The 24,700-nt window shown below is 54.5% G+C and overlaps 7 protein-coding genes across 7 annotated transcripts; 6 read left to right on the top strand and 1 right to left on the bottom strand.

Moving 5' to 3' along the window:
• Nucleotides 1–381: 381 nt before the first annotated feature.
• On the top strand, nt 382–1,567 carry N0V89_010527 (uncharacterized protein; the record flags this gene model as incomplete). The annotated part of the gene is made up of 2 exons (XM_056219269.1): nt 382–1,140; nt 1,244–1,567. The coding sequence occupies 2 exons, from the start codon at nt 382–384 to the stop codon at nt 1,565–1,567; spliced, it is 1,083 nt and encodes a 360-aa protein (XP_056066396.1).
• A 619-nt stretch (nt 1,568–2,186) lies between these two features.
• On the bottom strand, nt 2,187–4,202 carry N0V89_010528 (uncharacterized protein; the record flags this gene model as incomplete). Its single annotated transcript, XM_056219270.1, has 1 exon — nt 2,187–4,202. The coding sequence occupies one exon, from the start codon at nt 4,200–4,202 to the stop codon at nt 2,187–2,189; it is 2,016 nt and encodes a 671-aa protein (XP_056066397.1).
• Nucleotides 4,203–6,379: 2,177 nt separating this feature from the next.
• On the top strand, nt 6,380–7,879 carry AUR1 (Phosphatidylinositol:ceramide phosphoinositol transferase (IPC synthase); the record flags this gene model as incomplete). The annotated part of the gene is made up of 3 exons (XM_056219271.1): nt 6,380–6,810; nt 6,930–7,525; nt 7,575–7,879. 3 exons carry the CDS (start codon nt 6,380–6,382, stop codon nt 7,877–7,879), a joined length of 1,332 nt encoding a protein of 443 aa, XP_056066398.1.
• An 810-nt stretch (nt 7,880–8,689) lies between these two features.
• N0V89_010530 (uncharacterized protein) lies at nt 8,690–10,326 on the top strand (the record flags this gene model as incomplete). The annotated part of the gene is made up of 3 exons (XM_056219272.1): nt 8,690–8,741; nt 8,828–9,961; nt 10,118–10,326. 3 exons carry the CDS (start codon nt 8,690–8,692, stop codon nt 10,324–10,326), a joined length of 1,395 nt encoding a protein of 464 aa, XP_056066399.1.
• Nucleotides 10,327–11,226: 900 nt separating this feature from the next.
• N0V89_010531 (uncharacterized protein) lies at nt 11,227–12,606 on the top strand (the record flags this gene model as incomplete). Its single annotated transcript, XM_056219273.1, has 3 exons — nt 11,227–11,331; nt 11,396–11,706; nt 11,760–12,606. The coding sequence occupies 3 exons, from the start codon at nt 11,227–11,229 to the stop codon at nt 12,604–12,606; spliced, it is 1,263 nt and encodes a 420-aa protein (XP_056066400.1).
• An 867-nt stretch (nt 12,607–13,473) lies between these two features.
• N0V89_010532 (uncharacterized protein) lies at nt 13,474–14,510 on the top strand (the record flags this gene model as incomplete). Its single annotated transcript, XM_056219274.1, is given in 2 exon segments — nt 13,474–13,685; nt 13,697–14,510. 2 exon segments carry the CDS (start codon nt 13,474–13,476, stop codon nt 14,508–14,510), a joined length of 1,026 nt encoding a protein of 341 aa, XP_056066401.1.
• Nucleotides 14,511–17,396: 2,886 nt separating this feature from the next.
• SWE1 (mitosis inhibitor protein kinase swe1) lies at nt 17,397–20,627 on the top strand (the record flags this gene model as incomplete). Its single annotated transcript, XM_056219275.1, has 1 exon — nt 17,397–20,627. One exon carries the CDS (start codon nt 17,397–17,399, stop codon nt 20,625–20,627), a length of 3,231 nt encoding a protein of 1,076 aa, XP_056066402.1.
• Nucleotides 20,628–24,700: the final 4,073 nt, after the last annotated feature.

The raw sequence follows: 24,700 nt of genomic DNA on the forward strand, positions 1-24,700 counted from the left end.
ACGTGCAAGCGAAGTATAGTATCAGAGGTTCGAGACGAATTCAAAAATCAGCGGCGCGTTTCTCCGTGCCAACCAAGTTGACTTCCTTATCGTGTGTCATTCTGTTCACTTCTAAATCACCCTTCACTCGTCGCGCAGCACTCGTCAACTGCTATTGTGCAGGCGTCTGCTATTGTGCACCTTTCACCAAGCCAGCCATCACCGCCGTACTCAACCAGCTCAGCACTCACTCTCCTTACCCTGAATCCGCACTTAATTAACTTCAACTTTTCTTCGTTCTAATCTTCCAATCCTTTCTTCCCATACACACAGTTGGAAGTTTTCCTTTCGCACTCAACGCACGTCGCAGCCGGACTGCGCGCCTTCTCTATCTACACCACGATGAGCGACATCATTCACGCCGACCCCTCCTCCGACAACTCAGACCTCGACCTCCCCCCTCTCGGCACCGCCCTCGCCACACCCGCCGGCCCGCTTATCTACGCAGAAGCTCAGCGCCAATACGCCGCTCTTGTCAGAACCTCGGCGCAAACCGCAAGATTGACACGCTGGCGTGTCGACCTCGGCCGCTTCTACCAGGTCCAATTCGAGACTGCGACAAAAGACCTGGATGCGGGGCAAAAGGAAAAGTTACTGGTGGTTTGCTTCGCGTATAAGACGCGGGAGCGGGTGCTGTGCTATCTGGAGTGCCTGTTTGATGATGAGGGGTGCCGGTTTTGGGTGGGTAAGGGGGTAAGAGAAATTGTGCTGAGGGCGGGAAGGGATAGCCTGTTCGATACGCCTGATACCGACTCAGCGAACGAAACGGACAGCCAGGACGGCCAAGACGCTGTTTCGCCGCCGACGACGCACTCCTCTGCGTATGCCAATCCAGACTCACAGCCCGCAGCATCAGGGAGGAGTATCCCGACGTTCACCATCCCTACGTTGCCGCTGGCCTACCCAACAGCTTACTTCTCCGCCTGGGCCATGCATGTGCCAATTCCGCACCTTACGCTGGGTAGTTTTCTGACGCAGCCCGCGGTTTATGGACTTGCGCTTTCGCGGCGCATATCTGAGCTTTTGCGTGCGAACGTGGGGAAAGTCTTCGGGACGGACACAGAGGACGGGACGGCATCTGCAGTCTTCACATCTTTGTCCGTGGGGAGGAGAGATTGGAGGGGATTGATCCACAGGGGAGTGGGATGGGGAAGTGTGGGGCGGGTACGGGTATGGGGTGAGAGAGCTAATGCTTTTCGTTGAGGGGTGGAAGATGCTGCGATCGCGTGGTGCGTTAGAGGCGTGGAAGGAGACCGGTGGGCGGGAGGATAGTGTTGAGCCTTTGGGCGACGACCGAGATTCTCGTCGGGGTGGGCCAGTGGAGAAGGGGAGGAAACGGGTGAGATTTGTCGTTCCTGACGACGATGATGACGAGAACAAGGTGGTGGAGAGGGAGCCTCAAGGCATTCGAAAGCGGAGGAGATGGGTTGTTGACGATGATGACGATGATGATGATGAGGTGGAGTCGGAGTCTCAAGGCAGTCGAAAACGGGTGAGATGGGCTGATGACGATGACGACGAGGAGTAAAGGATTGGCTCCTGTCGATGGAGTGTGAATAAGCTGCGTGTTGCTATTCTTTGATCAGCATGCGCATCTAAAGTACGAGCAAGGATGTACATCCAGTTTCCAAAGCAGCTTACTTTCGCCCATAAATTTCGTAATACAGTAACGCGTCGTCAATTTGGGCAACACTTCATGTGGTTTGATACGGTAGATATTCGCTCAAGAGCTCCGACAGACGGCTTAGGCAGCGGTTGAAATGGAGCGAGTCTTTCGAATGTGTAGTCTGTTTACTCGGAAGATCTACTAGACTAGACATGTTGGTCGGATTCTACGGTAGGTAACCAGATATCTCGGGCTGACCATGCGGATATCGCGATTTGTTCGATGCACATTGAAGCAATCACCATTTCATCGAACAAACCGCAAATCAGGCAGAACATGTCCAGCTCTCCAAATAAACAGTACGCCATGTCACTTCTTGCGTGGTCGTTGGTTTCAATGCGTGCAAAATGCTGCCCCTGAATACAAGTCATGAGTTGGTACTCGATAACCAGCTTTCGGTAGTTGCTGCAGGGTGCACTATCAGCGTCAAATCTACGCACCGATGTTGGATCGCGAATCAACAAAGCGTGCCGTATGGCTTTCACACAATTCCAATGCGCTGCGTAGTCGGACTTGTGCCGACGGTCACTGTAAAAGCACCGCTACAAACGCAGGGGCCGACAAGGCGGTATTTCAGGATGTGGGCATCGGAGCTTGGGCTAGACCGGAGGACAAACACTGTCTGAGAGCCTGGTAGCTTCCAAAGCGAGTCGCCGACTTCCACCCTGTTGAGGCATTTCCCGATCCTTCCGCCGCTGGTGTAAAACATGAAGTCGATGCCCTCAAACTGGTCGCTTTCGATGTAGGGCTGGTTCCTCTGGACATAGCGCTCGTATACACGGGCTTTAATTACATCGTAAAACGGCTGGAGCACAGCCATGCTTTCAGCTGCCGGTGGGGCATTGAGAAATTGTAGTATGGTGTTGTTCGTGCGACGATAGAACTGGGTCTCGATACGAGCTATCTCTATCACATGGCGAGACACTTGCATTGCATGCGCAGTCATTTCTGCTGCATGCCGAGTGGATTGTTGGCCGTCTGTTTCGGGCTCTGTTGACAGTTTCTGCAACGCTGTAAGTGCGCACTCTGCATCGCTCAAAGCGGACTCCAGATTGCCCAGCGTATCACTCAAAGACACGTTCTGATCCTTAATTGAGACGATATGCTCATCTAGCCTTCCGCCCTCCAGGTACAGGACCCTGGCATCTAGACTATCTTCGGGAAGGGGAAAGCCTGCGGTGCCTCGTTGATCGACCGAAGCTGGAAACTGGAGCGGCGTGCTTATGTCCAAGGCCCAGGATGGAAGTCCATGTTTGGTGCACGCGTCTGCTCCTGCAGAAGCACACAAGACATCCGCGGATCTCGTCTTACGAAGAAGGATCCGTGTCACATTTGCATAGAGGACACTTGTCGGAATATTGAAATCCAGTGGAATCAGCTCGCGGTCCTCGCGCGATAAGATACCTCGGATTCCGTGTACGTGATCAATTGCTTGCGAAGCGTTCCTGTGGCTTGAGAAGTACAGGCAGCGGATCAGGGCAAAGTGGCGCACAGCGAAAGTCTCGTCGCGGAGCAAGCACACTTCCATGGCACGAGCATAGCCCATTCGTAGATGGGAAGGTATGTTGTCCCCGGTTCCAAAGCCGCCGCCCTCACGCCATGCTCCCAACACCGTATCCAGGGACAGCAAGGGGATTTGATGGACGCCAAAGATGCATATGGAATCTTTCTCCGACAGCACTACTTCCTGCAATATCCATACGCGCCTCCAGTATTCGTTGTTCATTAGCCAGTCCAGCATCGACACCGCCATGCGACGGTCACGTTCCTGTTGAGGGCCGAGGCTGCTCTTTCCCTCGAGATTCTTCAGCTGTCGTCGTGCGTCGTTCAGATGGCCGGCACCGAGTCTAGACCTATGCGAGCGACGCCACATTATGTTATGCCACCAGACACTCCAGATATATCGAAGTACGTATTTAGCTGTGGAAAAAGATTCATCTATGACCGAAGGAGGCGACCAGGTACCGTTTGCCCAGTCAACATCCGGCGAGCCCAGCGAGATCCATGTTTGGCGGCCATACGCATAGATGCGGTCCATGATAGCCACTTGCTTGCTTTTTTCAGCATTGTTTCCCTGGTCGATGCAAAGACCATCTGCCCACAGGGTGACCGTCTTGCGTGGGTGGCGAAGGCTTCGCAAGGCATTGTAGAGACTAGCCGTGACTCTCACTGGGTCATCGTCGACGAGTATCTGCGATGTTTTCTTCGGGCTGCCCCAGGTGTAGGACAAAGTGTCGTAGATCGGTAACAGATCAAGTGAGACCACCTCCAATCGACACGCAATCTCGTCGCCCTTCTGACCTGGTGTTATTGAGAGGAGACGAATTTCGTTGTTTGCGTGATTTAGTGTTTGATAAATCGCTGTTGATAACCTTCGTTGCCAGAATGTGGCATCCACGTGTCGGAAAAGGCGTTGAGTCGTGGTTCTACATGTGGGCACCGTTATACATGGTAATGTGCGTCCTGCACGCAAGGCGACACCAGCTGAGAGCGACATGTGCGGGTCTGCTATGTTGATGCAGCACGAAGAAGTGATCTAGAGGGAGACGCCGATGTAGTGGGGTTGCCGTCGCACTGTTGGGGCCGTGTTCAGCCGCACGGAAGCAACAATTCATTGGAACACATCTCGGAACTACGCTGAACGGTGCTTTACTAGTCCATCATGTTTTCGTTTCGACAGCAATCTTCTATAAGCATTGTTGATAGTGCAAGATATAGAGTGCGTTTTTTCCAAGTCTCAATCTCCCATTGCCTCGCCGTTGGCTATACTTTGTAGACAGCGCACGAGTACCCATCAGAAAGGGCTGGAAAGCCACTCTTGTTGCGTGGCTGCTGGATTCGATGCTTAGAGAATGCTACACCGGAATAAGAGTCTCGAGTTAGAAGTTACGAGTTGGCAGTTATACCCGGCTTTGAGTGGTTGCTGCAGGGTCCACTATCAGAGTCAAACACACGCAGATATACAAATCCCTGAGGACGCTGCACACTGTGTACTACGAGTGGCTTGTAATTGCTGAAATGCGAAGTCAGTGTGGACGGTTTAAGCCTAGTGTGTTTGTTGACTAGACGTTGTATTTCGACACCTCACCAACACGGGGCCAATTTGGCTTCGCAGACCGAACAGCGAGACCGACCCGGGTCGGCGATAGAGGAGCCGCTCCCGGGGTCGAAGGACTGGGTTCAGCGGGTTGAGCGCAGGGCTGGGGGCGCACGGTGCGCAAGAGAAGGCGCTGCAGGGCTGGGAAACGCGGAAGCGAGACGCGTGAGTGCGAAACGCGGTTGGGGTTGGAAGCACTGCATCTCACGAGATGTCCAGGAGAGGGCAGATCAGCGCATCTGGATCGAATCGGCCGTTCTTGTCACAAGAGACGTTCCCGTGTCAGTGACGGAAATGCATGGTCAAGGGAGTTGGGAGAAAAGGAGATGGATAGTCGAGCCGACCGAGTGTGTGAGTAAGCAAGGTGGATACGGGATACGGTTTACGGGTCGGTATACGGCAAGCGTAGTCGATATCGATTAGGAGAGGAAAATTAAATCTGCAAAGGTTTGTAACTCTGTACCAAAAAGGCGCATGTGCGACTGCCATTGGTCGCACATGTTTCGTCCGGGCGACGGTCCGCGGCGCAGAATCTGACGGTTTGTCGAGGGAAATTGCGAATTTGCTTGTCAAAGCGAAGACGGTGCGCGCAACGGGCGGTCGGAGGACGCGAGATGCCGGATCCGAGCGCGTACGACCCTCTGTCACTGTCAGCATCATCTCGGGGCCAAAGCCATCGGCTGCGCGAACTGCTGCAGGAGCGAAGACGCATGTTTGGAAGATGTTTGACCTGCCGCAGACCAGAGGCGAGGATGCGCGTTTCGCGTGGCTGAGGCTGGGGAAGCACAGAGCATCGTGTGTGAGACGTACCGTGGGCGCCACGAGATACACGCACATGTCTTGGTGTCTTGTGCTGCGGTGAGGCTGGACGCTGCCATCTCGATGCGCTGTTGGTTGCGCTGGCGAGCCGCGGGCAGTGGCGCGGCGCCATCTGGGGCTCCTGACATCACTTGCAGCTAACCATGCAGCAACGCCGGGAGATGCTCGACGCGCAGTGAAGCGATTTCAAGGTGGTGAGAGAACAACGCGATGGGGAGGTGTAGGCATTGGGCATGGCTGCTGTGTGACGGACAGTCGTCTTGCTGCTGTGGGAGGGACATGGCGAATCTGACTGAACGATGAAGTGCATGCGGTTCGCTCTCGCACTCAACGGGCATTAACGCGCATGCACCCGCGTTGGCAGCCTCATGCTCGCTGAGGCACCGTTGGCATCAGAACGGCGGCGCAGCCCTCGTCGCAGCACCGGCTCGACCCCATTCGCGCGTCGTTGTTCGCGGTGGCTAGCCGCTCGCTCTCGCGGTGGTGCCCTTGTTGCTGGGGGCCCGTGCAAAATCTAATTTGACAAGACCCATGTCGGCCTGACAAGCCTCGCTCTCATTGATATTCCGCCGCCTTCCGCCCAGAGCTTCCTCTTCTACTGCCCGACCGTCCCCCAGGTGCTCTCGATCCCTCCTTCCGCACCTCCCATACAGTCGCCGCCGACGACGACGGTACTCTTCGTTGTCGCGTGTGCCTCTCCAAGCCTACCCGCCGCGCGCTCGCCTGTCCGCCGTGCCCCCGTGCTCACCCCCGACGCAATGACCAACAAGAGCTACCTCGCTTTCCTCGACGAGAGCGCCCAGAAGTTCTCGCGGGCAAACGTCCCAGGCTTCGCAGCCCTGCCCAGCTTCATCCCGCACCGCGTCCGCAGAAAATGGAGAGCCACAAAGTCGCGCATACGCAGCCGCCAGTCTCCCACGTCATCCATCGCCTCCCTCGAGACCTCCTTCTCCCCCGCAGACACCCTGCGCTCGCTGCGCACCCACCCGTGGTCCATATATGACGGCCAGTACCTCATACTGGCCATCGTCGCCATATTCGCTCTCTCCGTGAGCGAAGCACCGGGGCCCTTTGCGAAGACGTTTGTGGCAGCGCTGCTCATGGGCGGCCTAGTCCTACCCATCTCAAGACAATTTCTCCTGCCATTTCTCCCCGCCCTCACATGGCTACTCCTATTCTCTAGCTGCAAGTACGTCACCTCCACGCGCATTTCGTTGGCACAATCCCTCTTGTTTCGGCCGCCGTAGCTTAGCGCTATCCACGTCATGCTACTATCACTTGCGCAAACATGCTAACAATGACCTCTAGGTATATCCCAGCCGATTACCGCCCCGCCATCTGGGTGCGTGTGCTCCCAGCGCTCGAAAACATCCTTTACGGCGCCAACCTCAGCAACATCCTTTCCGCCCATAAACACACAGTTTTGGATATCCTGGCTTGGATCCCGTACGGCGTCATCCACTACGTGTCGCCCGTCATTGTCTCTGGATGCATGTTCATTTGGGGCCCGCCCGGTACCGCTCCCATCTGGGCACGCGCCTTTGGCTACATGAACATGACTGCCGTCATCATCCAGATCATCTTCCCCTGCTCACCTCCCTGGTACGAGAACACCTACGGTCTGGCTCCTGCCAACTACTCCGTTCCCGGTGATGCTGCCGGCCTCAAGGCCATTGATACCTTCTTCGGTATTGATCTCTACACTTCCGGGTTCCACGCCTCTCCCATGGTGTTTGGTGCTTTCCCATCGCTGCACTCCGGCTGGGCAACCCTGGAGACGCTGTTTATGGGACACGTCTTTCCCAAGTTGTTTCCGGTCTACCTCTTCTACACCATGTGGCTGTGGTGGTCGACAATGTACTTTTCTCACCACTACGCTGTAGACCTGGTAGCTGGCAGTCTGCGTAAGTTCGGCGCTCATCTTGCTAAAGATCAATTACTAATTTCTTACAGTGGCCGGAATCGCCTACTTCTGGGCTCGTGCCAAGTTCCTGCCCCGCGTGCAGCCCGACAAGGAGTTCCGCTGGGATTACGAGTACGTCGAGATCGGCGACCCAGCAGATACCCAATACACCATGCTCGACATTTACGAGGAATTCCACCCACTTTCCGACTCGGATGACTGGGCGAGCGGCTCCTCATCCTCCTACTCAACCGGCGGACGCAGCCCATCCACCGGCTCACGATCACCCGTCGACGATACCCAAAGCCTTTGGGACGGTGACACAGTTGGATCCGACACCGAGCCCTCGAAATAGCCTTCTGCACCACATCATCACCATCCCTAAGATCGCAACATCATCACCTATTTTTCTGATGACGGCCGGTCACGACTTATGCATTACAGAAAGGAGTTTTTGAGCATTTTCACCATCAGCGCGAGAGCATTGATTTATCCGCGACTTCTTCATATCGGCATTGCATAGAAAAGAGCGTCTTCCATAGAAGCTCCCGCATTGCATTGTTCACTCCGCAGCGCACCCTTTTTTTCGGGCTGCGGATCTCTATTCTTTTGATACCCATTCGGTCGCTTCCGGTTACTTACGAGTACCGCTGTACTACTACGTTCGCTTGGGGCTCCGCTGCGATTCGGTTTAAGCGGCTGAGCCCTGTCGAGATGCCACTGTATCACGATGGGAGGAATGGTTTGGTATGGTTCTGGCGTGTACGAGGTACCAAGCGCAGCTAGGAAGGCTGCCGTAGATAATCGTTGTTAGTAATGCTTAATGGAATGGATGAAGACAGGCTGCGCCTTTATCACACTGCACGGTGACGAGTGAAAGCGGGAGTTGCTGACTGGGTGCATGACTGAGGTGCTTACTCAGTGCGGCGGGTGATGACAAGCTTCCCCCGAAGGGACACCCCACACGCACAGCAAGGGACCTAGACATGGGGAGCTGGTCAAGCTACGAGAGTAGATACATTGGAGGGGACGCGAAGGAGCAGCAAGACTACGGATTGATCTCTTGACGCAAGCTCGTTGCATCGCATCTCTCATGCTCCGTCTGCTTCGACCCGCATATCACCTGACCAGCCGTGCCGTACGCTGCAGGCGATTCTACTCAGCTATGTCTACATATTTGCACTACGACGCCCTCATCCTGGGCTCAGGCCAAGCTGGTACATACATACCCTATTTTCATGTTCCTCTGCGTTGCTGGCTTGATCAACTTGTGATGCAGGCTAACATGTATATTACGCCACAGGCACACCCCTCGCCTCGCACCTCCGCTCCCTCAACCTCTCCGTGTGCCTCGTCGAGCGCGCCCACATCGGCGGGTGCTGCGTCAACGAGGGATGCACGCCTACGAAGACGATGGTGGCGAGTGGAAGGATGGCGTATCTAGTTCGAAGAGCTACCGAGTATGGCGTGCATGACGGCGAGGGTACGCCCAGAATTACGGTCGCCATGCAGGAAGTTCGAGAAAGAAAGAAGGATATCGTGGATAGTTTCCGCGGCGGTGGGGAGAAGAGACTTGAGGCTGCCGGGGTGGTTGTTGAAGCGGGGAGGCGCGGTTCGTGGGGAGAGGAGCGTGGAGGTTTGCGCTGGGGACGGGGGAAGAAGGTGGTTACTGCGGAGAGGGTGTTTGTGAATGTGGGGTGTAGGCCTGCGAGACCTGAGGTGCCTGGTTTAGACGATATACCGCTGGAGAGGGTGCTGGATTCTACGAGTATACAGGAGTTGGGGGAAGTACCGGGGCATCTTGTTGTCGTCGGCGGTGGGTACATCGGGTTGGAATTCGCACAGCTGTTCCGGAGGCTAGGCGCAGATGTCAGCATTATCCACCGTGGTCCGGGGCTGCTGTCGAGGAACGACGATCCAGAGTTGGTGCAGTGTATGCAGCGGATCCTTGAAGAAGACGGTATCGACATCATTTTCTCCGCTACTTCCACCACCTTCTCAAACTCTCCCTCCTCCTCGGCAGAGGAAGCGCATGATTTACCCATCCGCGTAACCACCCTCTCAGCCGGCGAAAAGAAAGACTTCCACGCATCTCATATACTGCTAGCGACAGGTCGCGTCCCCAACACATCCACCCTCAACCTCTCCTCCGCCGGCATCTCAACCACCTCTTCAGGCTACATCCCCACCTCCCCTTCTCTCCAAACGAACATCCCGGGCATCTACGCTATGGGCGACGTAAAAGGCGGCCCAGCATTCACGCACGTCTCCTACGACGACTTCCGCATCTTAAAAGCACACCTCGCGGGCGAAACGGCGCGCACAACAGAAGACAGGACAGGCCTGGTGCCCAGCGTCGTGTACACAGATCCACAGTTCGCGCACATAGGGCCGAAATGGGGGGAGTTGCCAAAGGGGAGGGGGTTGGTAAGTTATAGTATGCCGGCGGCGTGGATTGCTCGGGGGTTGGAGACGGGGGAAACGCGTGGTTAGTTATATCCCTTATCTTTCCTTTATCCTTCTCCCCCTTTTTCCCCTTTTCCTTTTCCTATTCCCTTCACCCCTATGCGTCTTCTGCGGCTGACGAATCCAGGCATGCTCAAAGCTGTGATCGATCCCTCTACCAACAAGATCATCAGTTTCTCCGCCATCGCCGTGGAGGCAGGGGAGATTATGGCGGTCGTGCAGATGGCTATGGTGGGCGGGTTGACGTGGATGGCGGTGAGGGATGCCGTGTTTGCGCATCCGAGTTGGGCTGAGTGCTTGAATAATCTGTGGGGTGGGGAGAGGAAGGAGATTTAAGGAGGGTAGGGCGTGGTGCTGGATAGAGCTGGGGAGGGGTGGGTAAGGGAAGACATGAGGCTGGGGGTTTTGGGCGTGGAAGGAAGGGTGATGGGGGTGTGTAACGGTGTGATTAAGTACTGCGGGTTGGGAAGTGATGGGGGACGATTCGGAGACTGGGATTACGAACGTTCCATGCGTACTGCTGTCGACAGAAACATCTGCGGATGTTGTGTGCAGTCCGAAGTCATGGCTGGCACGGGCTAGTTCCATGTTCTACACAAGAACCCTGCCTATGGTACCCTATTGGGAAGTTGTGATATTTCTCTGCGATATTGAGGAATGACCCCAAACGTATGAGCGTAGCCGAGATGTAATTCTTAGTCATTCTTAAGTCTGTTGCGTGATTCCAGGATCGAAAACTTTGTCTGGTGTTGAAAATTGAGGAGAACGTATGGAATATGATGCTCTTGATCGTTGCCTGCTTCAAGAAGTCAAACCAACCGGTGATGACAGGACTCACACAAGCGTTCTACCCATAGGCTCATGGCGACAGAACTGCCACCAGCGATATTTTCAGCCCGAAGGCGGACATACTTCGCTATGCAGACTGCCAATTATGCGGAGAACACCCATTTATTTCAAGATTTCGGTGTTGTTCCACCCGCGATGTTCGACGTCGGCTCCCCACCACACCTCGCGACCTCCGATCCGAGCCCCCAGCTTACCGGACCCCACGTCCCGGGAGCGACGTCAGTGTCTACCGGAATAAATAGATAGATGTCGCGTGGTAGATCGGACGTTGACTTAACGTTCCGACTTCCTGTCCGTGAAATTTTGTTCGACATTTACATTGACATTGCTATTTCTCAACGCACATCCCATGCCATCACACCTACAGGGCCTTAAGACATCACAATTATGGCAGCACCAAGAGGACAGTACTTCATACAAGAGAAACTGGGCGAAAAGGCGGCGCATCATGAGAGCTACGCGCAGCTGTGGGAGACGAAGTGGAAAAAGCCTGTATGCCTCATCCATCTCCTTATCTCATACAAACCTGCCAAACTGACAACATAACAATGTCTAGGCTGAAATGGGCGTATACCCCTTCATGTTCGGCACCGCGAAGGACTTCCTCCCCATCGTAGACGAAATGACAAAGCGCGACATGAAAGAGCCGTATAACTGGGACGAGTACGCCAAAGTATACTTTCCGCAGGCGGAGAGGTTGAAGAGCGTGGCGCAGGAGGCGGAGAGCAAGGGGGAGGTGGAGAAGGCGAGCGAGTACTACATGCGGAGCAGCGCGGTGTATAGGATCTCGAGGTTCCCGGCGCCGAGGAGCGAGGTTCAACGGGAGGCATGGAGACTGGGGAAGGAGTGTGCGTTGAAGGGGCTGAGGTGGGATATGATATTTCCAGCTCTTGCTCACGGATGTGCTAACTAAACGACAGCCTGCGACCGCATCCAGTGGAAGAAGTCCTCATTCCACATACCCACCGCTTACCCCATGAGGGCGAGCACATCCCCGTCTACCACATGCTCCCCTCGACGGCCACAAAGGACACCCCCGGCCCCTGCGTCATCATCTTCACCGGCCTCGACGGCTACCGCACTGAGCTCGCCGTCTGGATGGAAGGCTGGCGCCAAAACGGCGTCGCAACCATCGTCCTCGAGATCCCCGGCACAGGCGACTGTCCCGCCGCGCCCTCGGACCGCACATCGCCGGACAGGCTGTACACCTCGCTATTCGACTGGGTCGGCCAACAGGCAGGCATCGACCAGAAGAAAGTCGGCATCTGGGCGTTCAGCACAGGCGGATACTACGCCATCCGCGTCGCGCACACGCACGCCGACAAGCTCGCCGGCGTGGTAGCCCTCGGTGGAGGATGCCACCACATGTTCGACCGCGAGTGGCTAGACGCCGTAAACCATCTCGAGTACCCGTTCGACCTGGCCAACACTCTAGCGTACAAATGGGGCTACGGCGACGACGTCTCGCGCTTCAAAGCCGAAGCATCAGACAAATTCTCGCTGCTCAACGACGGGACGCTTGACCGGCCAAACTGCGCGCGCTTACTGCTTGTCAACGGGACAGAAGACGAGATCTTCCCGATCGACGATTATTACCTCGCGCTGCAGCACGGGGCGCCGAAGGAGGCGCGATTCGTGCAGGGTGTCAAACACATGGGCGAGCCGATGAGCTTCTTTATCATCTTCAATTGGTTTTACAAGCTGTTTGGCATTGAGGCGGATCCGGTGAAGCAGCTGCAGACTTTGCCGTTTAAGCCGAAGTATTAGGGGTTCTTTACTTGGTTAAGGGAAGGCGTTTGAAGCGTGCAGTAGCATCTAGCGTATTAGCACTATTATTCTCGGTTTCAAGATTATACCTGTTCTTTGATTTGGAAATGGGACGAGCACTTATCGCGAATACCTCATCCACGAGGCTCAAGGCCGGAAGTAGGACTGAGTACATATGCTCCGGACATGCGGAGATGTGAGACTCACCGAGCTCATAGGGCAAGTAGAGTTCTGAATGTTGTATGCTCTGCAGTATGAATGACGAGCGCTTGACATGGGAAGTAATTCGCACCGACAGAGCCGGTTGCGCAAATCCGAATGGCTCAACCTTTGACGCTGACATTCACTTTCCAGCTAGACGTGAGCTCACGTTGCGGAGACAGAGTTTTGGTTTTATCTTGCCTGCCACGGGTAGAGCTTGTCAGTATAGATGTCTTGAACGTAGAAACCTAGCTCGAAGCGTCGTATACCTACGCGACTGGAACGGGCTTAGCCAATGCGTGCAATTGGTCGGCACTGCCACCACTATCCCAGCCCGTTGTGGCTGTGCCACCCAACTTGCAATTGCTCCAAGTTACAGCACTTGACTGCCTAAACTTCATCCTGTCGTGTCTGTCAATGCGATTGCAGTGTCTCCCCCCCCCCGCCATAACCTCCAGGAGCAGACCGAGTTGCTTGCAAGTTGGTCAAGACTACTCATGCAATCGATGCGTACTTTGTACATGTTGGATTTAGCGTCAACGCCAGTCACTGTATCGAAGGGAAGAAGGCGTTAATTCCCACAAATTCACCACTACTGCACCCTCGTGAATAAGGTGACCATCACTGCTCAAATCGGTTCGCGCTGTTTAGAGATATTCAGTCACCATGTCGAGGACACGTCCGCCTCAACCTGAATATGTTGGGTTTGACAATACACCGTCCATAAAGGACTGGAATGCATATCTAGGACCCGACCCATACAGCATCATGGTCAATGGGTATGGAGCTATGACGAACCTCCCGGGAGACGAACGTTTCGAGCTGGTATCGTCGCTCTTTGGGCCGGGAAACATCGCCTGCTGGATCTGCCTGATCATGTCCGTACTAGTCAGTTGGACAATCAACCCGTCTTGCGCAAAAAGGATACCATCACGAACGACTTCATTGCCGTACTCACCTTCCCGATAGTGGCAGCCGGGCACTTTTTCCATCAAATCGTCCAGCAGACGGGGAAGAAGCACGACGGCAAGACGCTGCGCCTGCCAGACCTTCTCATGAGCCTGGACCGCGACGATGTGCAAGCTGTCGCTGCCATGGAGGCGCCTCTCACAATTTGTGAAGATTTCATCCTGTGGGCCACGCTTTTGTACATGCTGGCCGCGCGGAAAGGTCAGCTGAAGAGAATGTCCTTGGTCGTCGCCACTGGCTCGCTGTGCCTCGCGACGGAGCTGCTTCTTTTGACCAACTGGGTGCCTTTCGAGTCGAGTCGGCTCCTGCGGCCGTTTCTCTTCGACATTCAGCCCTTTATCATCGCCATGTCCTCTTGGTATCTTCTTATGGTGGTGGTGTATCCTCTGGAAACGCTCTTGGGCGTACTACGTGCGCTGAAGACGGTGAATCAGGCTGACACCGAGGCCGGGACGACTTTGACCTGGCGCATTCTCCGACCGGGTCGCTTGAGCAGTTGGATGGCGGGATGCTCGGCCCTGGTAAGCAACATCGGCGCGATTTGGATCAAGTACGGCTCGATATACCCCTACTATCCCTATAGTGCGTACGTGACGAGGTTCGTGCCGCGAAGCACGGCCAAACCCACCGATTTGGACCAGGTTGTCGCTGGACTGGGCGGGGGTGTCGCATTATTATTCAGCTTGCTCGACGCTCTGAGGGAACGAAAGAAGGCAAAGGCAAGTGCGAAGTAAGATGCATACGTTGTGTAAGACCGGGATCACTCGCACGCAGACTGTTCGATTCGTTCAGAGGTTTACAAGATCTTGCGTCTATGAAACGTAGACTAATGCTGAAATCTCCTCGCGAGAATTTTCGAATGGCTCTGGTAGATACGCGTGGTTTCCTTGGTACGCGTAAGACACACATCAAGCAATCTGGTGATGGAAATGATCTGCATATTGGGCGTTGAGTTCCGCGTCTTCAACTTCTTGCTCGCCGACATCGCTACTCATAGCGACCGAGAGTGAACCGAGAGACATTGCAGGAGGCTCGATAAGTAGCTCCGAAATATCGAAGCCGCGTTGTGATGTGTGCATGTTTAGTCTTCTGAGGCGACTAGCCATCAGGCACTCAAGGCGAGATTGATACGAGCTTCAGGCTCGTAGGCGAGCAGCTGCTAGCGGAGGGACCCTTTCACGGCGCAACCGGATTTGCATGCAGAATTTGAATGGCATCCAGTCAGCATGCTTTGCAGCGGGAAATTGCTGTCAGTGCTCCCGAACAGGAGAGGGGTCCGACGTGGTTGTCGCTTCCTCGGTTGAGGGCCTGATCGATTCTGCACGGTCAATTCCAAAGTCATGTTCAGGGTCCCCCGACTTCCAGGAGATGCACGTCTGCTAGTCAACTCCGGTCTAGCAAGCCCCTCGAGGCGTTTCTGCAGTGACCGGACCTGCGGGCTCCGTTCGCAACCCCGCGGCGGATGTTCGTTCAGGGCGCGGTTTGATTGCGCAAGTCGCGTCTGCCATGGGGTGTATATTCGAGCAATCTTAACATATTCATTCTCATCATAGTATCGCCAGAGCAACCGGGCAGAATTTGGCTATATTGTCAACACTCCGGTGCTGAAACATGTAAGCATGCCGCATTGTTCGAGGTGGGTGAGGCTGAAGCTGCACGACATCGAGCTTCCCCGGAATGTATCGGACACCGATTGCGAGACCCTAACAGTGTCAGACTGGAAGTGGTAGTTTGCACGTGTCACCGAAACGGTTTGATGTTTGATGGACCCTCCAAGCCTCGACAGTGGGAGGGAACTGGAATGTGGTGCTGTCAAGCACGCGGCGCTGATCAACATGCCCTGCATCCGTTGGGCACGCCTTCCCTCTGGCCAGGTACCAGCACTGACCAATTTACTGGGAAGGACCTTCAGAACAATCACATGCGGTTTCAGATGCGGTGAGTGGTATGTTGGAAACAAATTCTGCAGCATGTGAGCGCACAGTTGGCGATGGTGTTTGTGTACCTTTGTTGTTTGTCTGGGTAAGGCTGATAGTGCTACACCGACGCAGTGGATGAGACATGACGAGATGGGCTGGGCCGTCCGGAGCGCGTTCCGCCAGTCAAGCGCGGATTCCAGTACGGTACGATTGAAGTTGCGGGTATCTGACTGCTTCACAAGAGGACCAGATCAGAGTAGGAGTGGGGATCGAGGCGTGGTTCGCATCTCATCATCATGGCGCTGCGTGATGGGCGGCCAGGAGAGCCACAGGCCGAAAGGGGAATGTTCGATACAGCGCTATGAAGGCGCCGTCGAACGCAGGCGTGTGCCACAAGTTTCAAGCCGGCGCTCCACGGGACGGCAAGACTCTGTGACCGTCGAGGCAGCCGCTTTGGAAGGTCGATGCTCGCGCAAAAGCCCACATGAGGCATTGGTACGTCTTGCATCGGGCACACACACAATCGATAGACGATAGATGGATGCGCCGCCGTCGGGCACAAAAGCAATCATAATGCGGAGACGTATAGCGAAGCCGTGGGCGGGCCGTGCCCGACTGCCCGAACTGCCCCCCTTTTCGCATAACGCTGCGAAATTGCCTCATCTGACGCTTGCGAGGACGCCCGCTGGAGAAAGGGGGGTCCCGGCAGCCGTGCAAGATGATGACGATGCGTCCCATGGGTGGGTGTGGGTGTGCTCGGACAGTGTATGTGGTGGTGTGGCGAAGTGGTAAGCGAAAAAAAATGTAAACAAACAACGCGTCTGAGTGGCGACGCTCGCAGGCCGTTCCAGCTGGACGTCCAGAAGGCAGTCGCCGCGTTTCTCGTCGCGCCTGTGAAAGCGTCCCAGACTCGAAACGCCGCGGAAAGGCGTCCTCGGGCCAGGACCTATTCGATGCGGGCAGCCGGGAGGGTGTTTGGCTCAACGGCGGCTTGATGCAGGTGCAGCTCGGCTGATGTGCGCACGGGCTGTTTTGCCCGAAAAAGAATCCACGACGCGATCGCGTCCGTCTCCTCCTCCCATCCCATCCTCTCCTAGCCTGCATCGCGAACACTTGTGAAGGGTCTTCTCATCTCCTCGCCGCCTCGGACCCTCCCCTCGTTGCATCACCGCCGCTTTGTGACTGCCATTTGCGACTTCAAACGGCAGGCGCGTCCTGGTGTTGTTGTTTACCAGCATTCCGCACCCTTCACACGTCACTCACAACTCCGCACGCCGCCCACACCAGCGAATCGACCACAGCCACGCAAGCGCCGCGCTCTTGACACTCCTCACTCTTAAGCACCTACTGCGCACTTGCCGTCGCCATTCGCGCAGCTGAAAAGGCCTTGCATGGAGCGGGCGCAGTCGCAAATCGCTCGCTGAGGTGGAACTCTGGGTGAGAAGTGAACTCGACAACACGGCGCCGGAATTTGCTGTATCCCACGCATTCATACCACGCCCCCACGAGCACTGCAAACACACTTGCACTATCGTTATCGATCGAAGATTGGCCTCTACTCGACACACGCAGTTGCCTGACGCCCCAGCCACCGACTTTGCCGGCACAAGACGGAGCATCGCGACAGAAATCAACTAACCAGCCTTCACCTTCACCTCTCACCTCGAGGAGCCCATCACCCCACCAACAGCACTGACCATTATGGACTTCGCCTATTCCCCGCACCGCGACACGGGTGGCACTCTGCACCTGCCTTCTCCCACGCACCACGCTTACCCCGCCCACTTCTCATCCTCCTTGCAACAGCTGCGACGCTCCCTCTCGCGATCGCCGTCAAAGCCCTCGCGCTTCCACCTGCGCATGGGCAAGACAGACGCGCCTGGTTCACCAATCTCGCCGCTGGCCACGTCGCGCGCCTTTAGCCCCAAAACACTCAAACAGACGAGTCCCATCGCCGCCTACACCGAGTCGCCATTTGGATCGCAGGCGCCTCAGACGACTAAGAAGTCCAAATTCGCCGTGCGCCGCACACTAGGAGATCGAATCCGCTCGTCGCCGCGCAATCGCAACACCACCACACCGAAAAGCCCGCGTCGCGCGCTGGTTGAATCCACTGATCGCGCAAACGCTTCGCCTTTTGTTTCACGGCCCCTCTTTGGCGAAGAAAACATGCCGGTGCGCAAGAACAGCATCGACTCCTGGGACCAGGAGGACAACGCGCGCTTCGACATCGACGATCAGCCGATCAAGTTCGAATTTGCTCGTTCGCAGCCCGCGCCTTCAACCACGCCGGCCGCAAGTCGCTTCGCCCCCCCTCAACCAAGTCCACTGAAGCGTCGCGATGGCACGTCGGGTTTCGAGTCCACAAGCTGCGCGACTCCGAATCCTAAGAGGAGAAGCTTACACGCCGGTTTGCCAAACGATTTCAATGTCTTCGAGCAAACGCCAGTACCTAAATACCACCCGGAAGAGTCTTACACCCCCCAGGAACCTGAGCCTTTTAGCTTGTTTTCTACCCCTGCAGCAAGCATGAACACTGCGAGCTTGTTCTCCACCCCTGCACCGAACATGAACTCGCCTGCGCGTAGGAATACATCAATAAGACGCGCCGTATCCCAGCGTACCCCTGCAGGATCTCCGCGACCAAAACCCTCCATGGATGGAGAATTCATGAAACCTGGGTTAGCGGCTTCCAAAACACGCCCTCAAAGGGCCTCTATGGACGGATTCAACTTCTCAAGTCCCGTGAGCGGAGATTCAGTCTTTGGCCGCTCGACAATGCAGCCTTCTATGCGTGGCGGAGCTAGCAACGCACCACGACATCCACTGGCGACGACGGTGACTGCTTCTACATCCTCAAGCGTCGCGGGTGATTCTCCAGTCGCTATGCCAGTTCCTCCGACGCCGAATCCACGGAATCCCTTCACCCAGTCGCTGCCGCTTGGAGCTATGCGCCCGCAAGAATCCAGCGACGACTCCTTTGGCACACCACTACCATATCGACCTGCCGAGCCAAACATCTTCGCCCGATCCACCGGTGGACTTTTGTCCAAGAAGAGTCGGGACGTGGAGTCGCCCAAGGCTGATAAGTACCAGCTCCCTGAAACACCCTCCAAGAGGCACTCTTTTCCTCCTCCCTGCGGCGCGGAATCGCCACTGTCGCAAAGCTTTCGAACAAGCTTCAGGGACAAGATCCAACAGCAACAGCAACCCGTGTTCGGCACGCCTAATAGTCATGCTTCCAAGCTGTCTTTCAGTTCTATGTTTGGAAACCCTGACAGTGTTTCTCAACGGAGGGGAAGCCACCTAAGCGTCGACGGACTCGATGATGATGCCTCAGTCTCACCAACAGCGAACCGGATGACTGACAGTCAGTCAAGTGTCGACGATATGCCACCGACACCAACCAAGAACGGCGATTCGTATGGACGACGATCAGGGCGCTCCAGTCTACGCCGATCGACTTTTAAGAGACCGGTGACTAGAGGAAGTATTGGATCAGACACCTTCACAGCTCCGGAGGACTCAACAACACCCCGAATCGATACTGCACCTCTCTTCCGCCATAGCATCAGTGGTACTACTACTCCACATACTCCCCTTGGGAATGAGTCATCGACTGTGCCAGATCCCAGCAAACTCAGCATTTCTGGCAACCGTCCCGGCATCTTGCACTTCGGGAGCAGTTTCGGAAGCGATTGCAGCAACTCGTTTCCTCCAATGACCCCGACGACACCTCGAGAACACTCTTCACTGTTCTCGCGTAACCACACGGCTATCCCCATCGGACTGCCGAAGAATGATGTCGACGAATCCTTGGCCGCACGATTTGGGCATGTAGAGGTGCTTGAGGGCGCTAAAGGAGAATTTTCACAGATGTTCAAAGTTAGCAAGCCGTTGAACAGAGGAGCTAACTCGCCCTTCTCCACCAGCAGTCTATGCTCGGTTGTGAAGAAGACGAAGAAGGCAATGAGTGGTCCACTGGACCGAAAGAAGAAGCTACAGGAAGTGGAGGTCCTCATGGCTCTCCGCGGAAACGACCACATCGTCGCTTACAAGGATCATTGGGAGTACGACCAACATCTCTACATCGAGACAGAGTATTGCGACAACGGCAATTTGAAGGATTTCTTGACCAAAGGCCGCCTTGATGATTTCAGAATCTGGAAGATACTACTGGATCTTTCACTGGTGGGTCTTGCAAACTTCTGCGATAACATACATGCTAATCCTGTGCAGGGTCTGAAGTTCATCCACGACAGCAACTTCATCCACCTCGACATGAAGCCTGCCAACATACTCATCGACTTTGGCGGCTGGCTCAAGATCGCCGACTTCGGTCTCGCCACTCCTTGGCCTGCCCAAAAAGGCATTGACGGAGAAGGTGATCGAGCGTATCTCTCACCAGAAGCACTCCAGGGCCACTTCGACAAACCAGCCGACGTGTTTGCTCTCGGTCTCATCATGTCAGAAATTGCCGGTGACTGTGATATGCCGCAGTTCGGCGACTCTTGGCAGAAGCTTCGCTCCGGGGAGTTCTCGGTCCTTCCGAGCTTGAGCTGGAGCACTCAGAGCACCCTCAGCCGAGATGAGAATGGCGACCCAATAGAGTCGGCTGCCCAAGCCTTCGTCGACTCGACCGGTTATCTCACTCAAGAACTGCAGGACGAAGTGGCGAAAGCCCCCCAGTTCATGACCGATGAACATGACCCTAATTCCATGGATCAGGTTGCAAGGGCGATGATAATGTATGATGCTGCGGACCGTCCCACAGCCGAAGCCGTCTCCATGGCATTCGGCTGCCAATGGGTGGCGCAGAGACGATCTGCTGGCGCGACCATCTACGAGGGAAACTTTGGGCCTTCCGAAGATACCTTGTGCGGCTACGAACCGATGATCACCGACAACGGCGACGCCATGGACATGAGCTAGGTCTCTGCGCTCTAATGGCCTGCTTGTTGTCAATCTAGCAGCGCCTCATATCTCGCTACCAAGAACCACTGCCATTGGATGCAAAGTGGTCTCATCAACCAATGCTTGAACCCAGCGATTCGCGCTTAGCTTTGTACGATTTTGTGCGCAGAAAGGCGGTCCCGATGTTCGACTAGTTATACGTTATCAACACTCCGCTCGAACTCAACGCCCGAGCGACCCCCGTTGGCCGACAGGCCCTATCGTCGAGCCCTTACGATTCTGACACGGCCTTTTTTTCTGGATGAAACACGGAGTTTAGTGTTTCTGTCTGTGTGGTCTACCTGTATTACTTCCCGGAGTTTCGATACGAACTGCATCTGCATGCACCCCACTGTTACCCTCGCTGCTGGAAGATGCGGCGAGCTGGGGATTGGCGTTTTTCAATTTTTTCTGGCCTTCAATTCCTGTGGTCGGTCGTGGCGATGAAACGTTTTACGATTACGATTTCTTGATTTCGGTATGAGTGCGCTGCCTCAGGTGCTGAAGAGAGGGGGTGAAAGGATTGGATGTTTTGAGCTTGGACAGATGGACGGTGTGTGGAGGATCTGAGGGCCGTAGTTGTAGATGTGAGGGCATTATGACGATATGATGATCATGTGCAAAGCAATGTGTCTGAAGTGTTTGCTTGCTATTTATGTGAAGTGCGGTGCAAAGTGAAGAAATTTGCGTACCGATTGTCGCCCGAGTAACCCCTTACGTAAGGTGACCCCTATATCGGCTATCGATAGAAAAGCAATTTATGGTCTGTCGTTGATCCGTTCACGCTCAGTCTTATGAAAAGGGGCTCTAAAAGCAGGATGAGGCGCACGCATGGAGGAACGTCGGCGTGGACTAGAAAGCTGGAGGATATCTTTCGATGGGGAGACGGAGGAGCGAAAGACAATTCTATGCTCATGCAAGCGTTTGTGCGTTACGCAGCTGCGTCATCATCATCATCGCTCCACTATGGGGCTCACTGAGGTCTGATGACGAGCATGCTCATTGGGCAACAGTGCATCGCTTTGAGGCTACGCGGATTGTGGGTATAAAAACCACCTATTTTCCTGCCTTCTTTTGCTCTTCACACTTCTCTTCGAGGGCTGGGGGAGTACAAAAATCAACCAGGCTCGCTGCGATGGGCGGACTAAAAGTCATCCAAGAAGGAATCATGGCGGAGTGCGTTTGCTTTGGACCAAAATCCAAACCATGCTCCTCGATGGAGGCGCGCCTTTGCTGGGCCAGGAACCGGATTTCCTGGGTTATATGGGAGACTTGGTCTGGTTCTTCACAGCGTTGGCACGCAGAAGGTGATGGTGACGTGCATCATCGCTATCAGCCGTGGGACATACTCGTTACGTCGACTTCCGTGAAGGGGAGGGTAGTTCGGACGAAGCGTGGGTATAAAAAGCGCGAAGATTTCTGTGGAATTTACTCTTCACACTTCCTCACTGCTCTGCTTGGGCAGACTAGAAAAAAAACAACAACCGACAGTATGTGCGGACTAAAGATGACGGCCGCAATAGTGATGGTGTTGTGGTCGTTGCTTCCGGATCTCAACGACACCTGCGCTGTGACTAAATGGGAATGCTAGACTACTATGTCTGAGCTTGCGAGCAGCCGCGAACACAAAAACCATGATAGAGCATTATATGTGGCAGTCTGGCTGGGCTGTTTAAGTTGCAGTCGACCAAAAACGACATCCACTACACTATGTGGACACCAAAAGACATCGAGCTCGGATACAAGAGCTTCCCTGGTCTCTCGTCCAAAATACTCCTCCGAATGCTCCATGAGCGTCTTGTGTGTTCCAGAACATAACTGCTCAACGCATATGCCGCGCTGGCGTGATGACGGGTATAAATACCTGCTTCGGGGCTGTTCGAGAGACTTTCCCACGGAACTTCATGGCTGTGGCGGGAGACTAAAAAAAGAGGTTCCTACAACGAAATGTGTGGACTAAAAATCTTCAAGACAGCTTATCATGGGAGGAGCGTTTTGCCCTGGTTGGACAAAAGAAGTACGATCACGACTCATGGAAGTGGATTACTTGAGTCTTGAGTCTTGGAAAGCTTTGTTCAAATGTTTCTTTCACTTCAGCCATGTGGACACAAAGCCCTCTCGCAACTGGCATGTGGATCTCGTCTCTTTTTGTCTAAAACCACAAGCATACAACATTATGGGTGATCTGCGCACTCCAAAATGACTCCCCGCAAGACAATGTCTGGACTGGCGTGGGAGACGGTGCTATAAAGACACGTCTTTTCGATGAACGAGAGAATCCTCCACACAAGACTTCGCCAGTCCACAAGGTGACTAAAAGCAGGATTGCCCAGAGTGCATGTGTGGACTAAAAGTCGTTGCCAGAATGGCCGATGGGGTGTTGCTTGTGCGCTTGCGGAGATATGTGCTTCTTTGCGAGGCACTAAAACAGGAACTCAACTATCACATGTGGTGGCTTGCCCGGTGCGATCTAAAACAATCATGCTCCTGCTTCTCGGGAGGATTCTACACGAGACTTCCTTACTGTCCCAGGGGAATCAAGAAAAAGCCGCTCTTACGTTCGCAATGTGCGGACGAAAAACCTTCACCATATTGACTTATGGAGCTTGTTCTCGTCTTCGGAGGAGGTGCATATTTCGTCCAAAAGTGAAACGCCTCAAAGAGCATGGAGACGTCTTGGTGAGAATGTCCTGGACTCACGCGCGCTCACATTCTCTGTCTATATAAATGTGCGCTGAAACCCTCCCCACTCGATCTTGTCACTACTGTACGTGACTTGACAAGATTAGACGTCGATGTATTTCATGTGCCGACTAAAATGGAAAAGACCCACACCATGGGGTGAGGCTTCTGCTCTGGTGGACGCAGGTCTTGCCTTGCGAACTTCCAAAATTGTGGCAAAAATGATGTATGAGGTGTCTGCTTGTGTTGGGAGCATATATATACCCACGCTCTCACTGCTCGAGTGCCTTTCAAACACCACCCAACACACTCTTATGGGAGACCGAGAAGCTGGGCGAGCAAATACATGTGTGGACTAAAACGAAATGATGAGCCGGGACTCTTGCTCTCCCCTAAGACAGTCGTCTTCTATGCTGCCGTAAAGCTCAGCCAAACCTACCCATGGGATCGTCCGCCTTATGGGAGGTGTATAAATACTCACCCTCTCGCTGCTCGAGTGCCTTCTACACACGTTCTCGTTACTCTTAGGAGCGACTAAAATGACGATTGCCGCACAGCATGTGCGAAAAAAAAGATATCCCTGAGTTCGCATGGGACGTGGCCTCTGCTCTGCCTGCGCACTTGCGCTACAGAAGTGCCTTGGATTGGGAGGCACAGAAAAGTTGAACATCACATGGCATGGAGCCCACTGTCTTGTCGTAGTGTTGCACAGTTTCAAGCTCTCATTATGGTGTCAAATGCTCCGTTCTGCCTGTTCTTGCCTTTGGTGGCCCGAAAATCACGACTGAAGGCGCCTATGTGCGGATCCAAGACCTAACTAAGGGGAGTTACGGGACTTGGACCTGGCTCTGGCTGAGTAACACGGCTCAGGATCTTCCTGGTATAGAAGTTTGGCTAAAGCAGGATGAACGCGCCTATCATGTGCGCCGGGGATATAAATACCTCTGCCGATACTGCTGAAAGCTTCTCCACTTGACTATCTCACTGGTCCAGAGGACTTAAAAACTCCATGCTGCACCCTCATGTGCGGACTACAGAAGTTCCACAGTGCGAACCATGTGCGAGATCAAAGAAAAGCAATGCCAGTGCTATGGGGCGCTGCTTCTGCCCTGGTGCAGCTCAGCTTCCAGCCGGATCCTACCTTATCCTGGTCAAGTCTTCCAGAAGATCTGGCTGCTCATGTTCAAATCCTATCAAAAGTCACGGAGTCCACGCTGATGTCGGCGTCTGCCCTGGAGACGTGTATAAAACACCATCTCCTCACTGCTTGAACTTCCACTTCATACAACTCATGTCAACAGCTTGGTGTGACCAAAATCCCATGCGTTACTTTACATGTTTGGACCTAAAAGGCTTTTCTATCCACACCA

This window comes from Didymosphaeria variabile (assembly GCF_027946475.1).
Source record: "Didymosphaeria variabile strain IMI 356815 chromosome Unknown scaffold_8, whole genome shotgun sequence".
In the NCBI taxonomy this organism is placed as follows: Eukaryota; Fungi; Ascomycota; class Dothideomycetes; order Pleosporales; family Didymosphaeriaceae; genus Didymosphaeria; species Didymosphaeria variabile.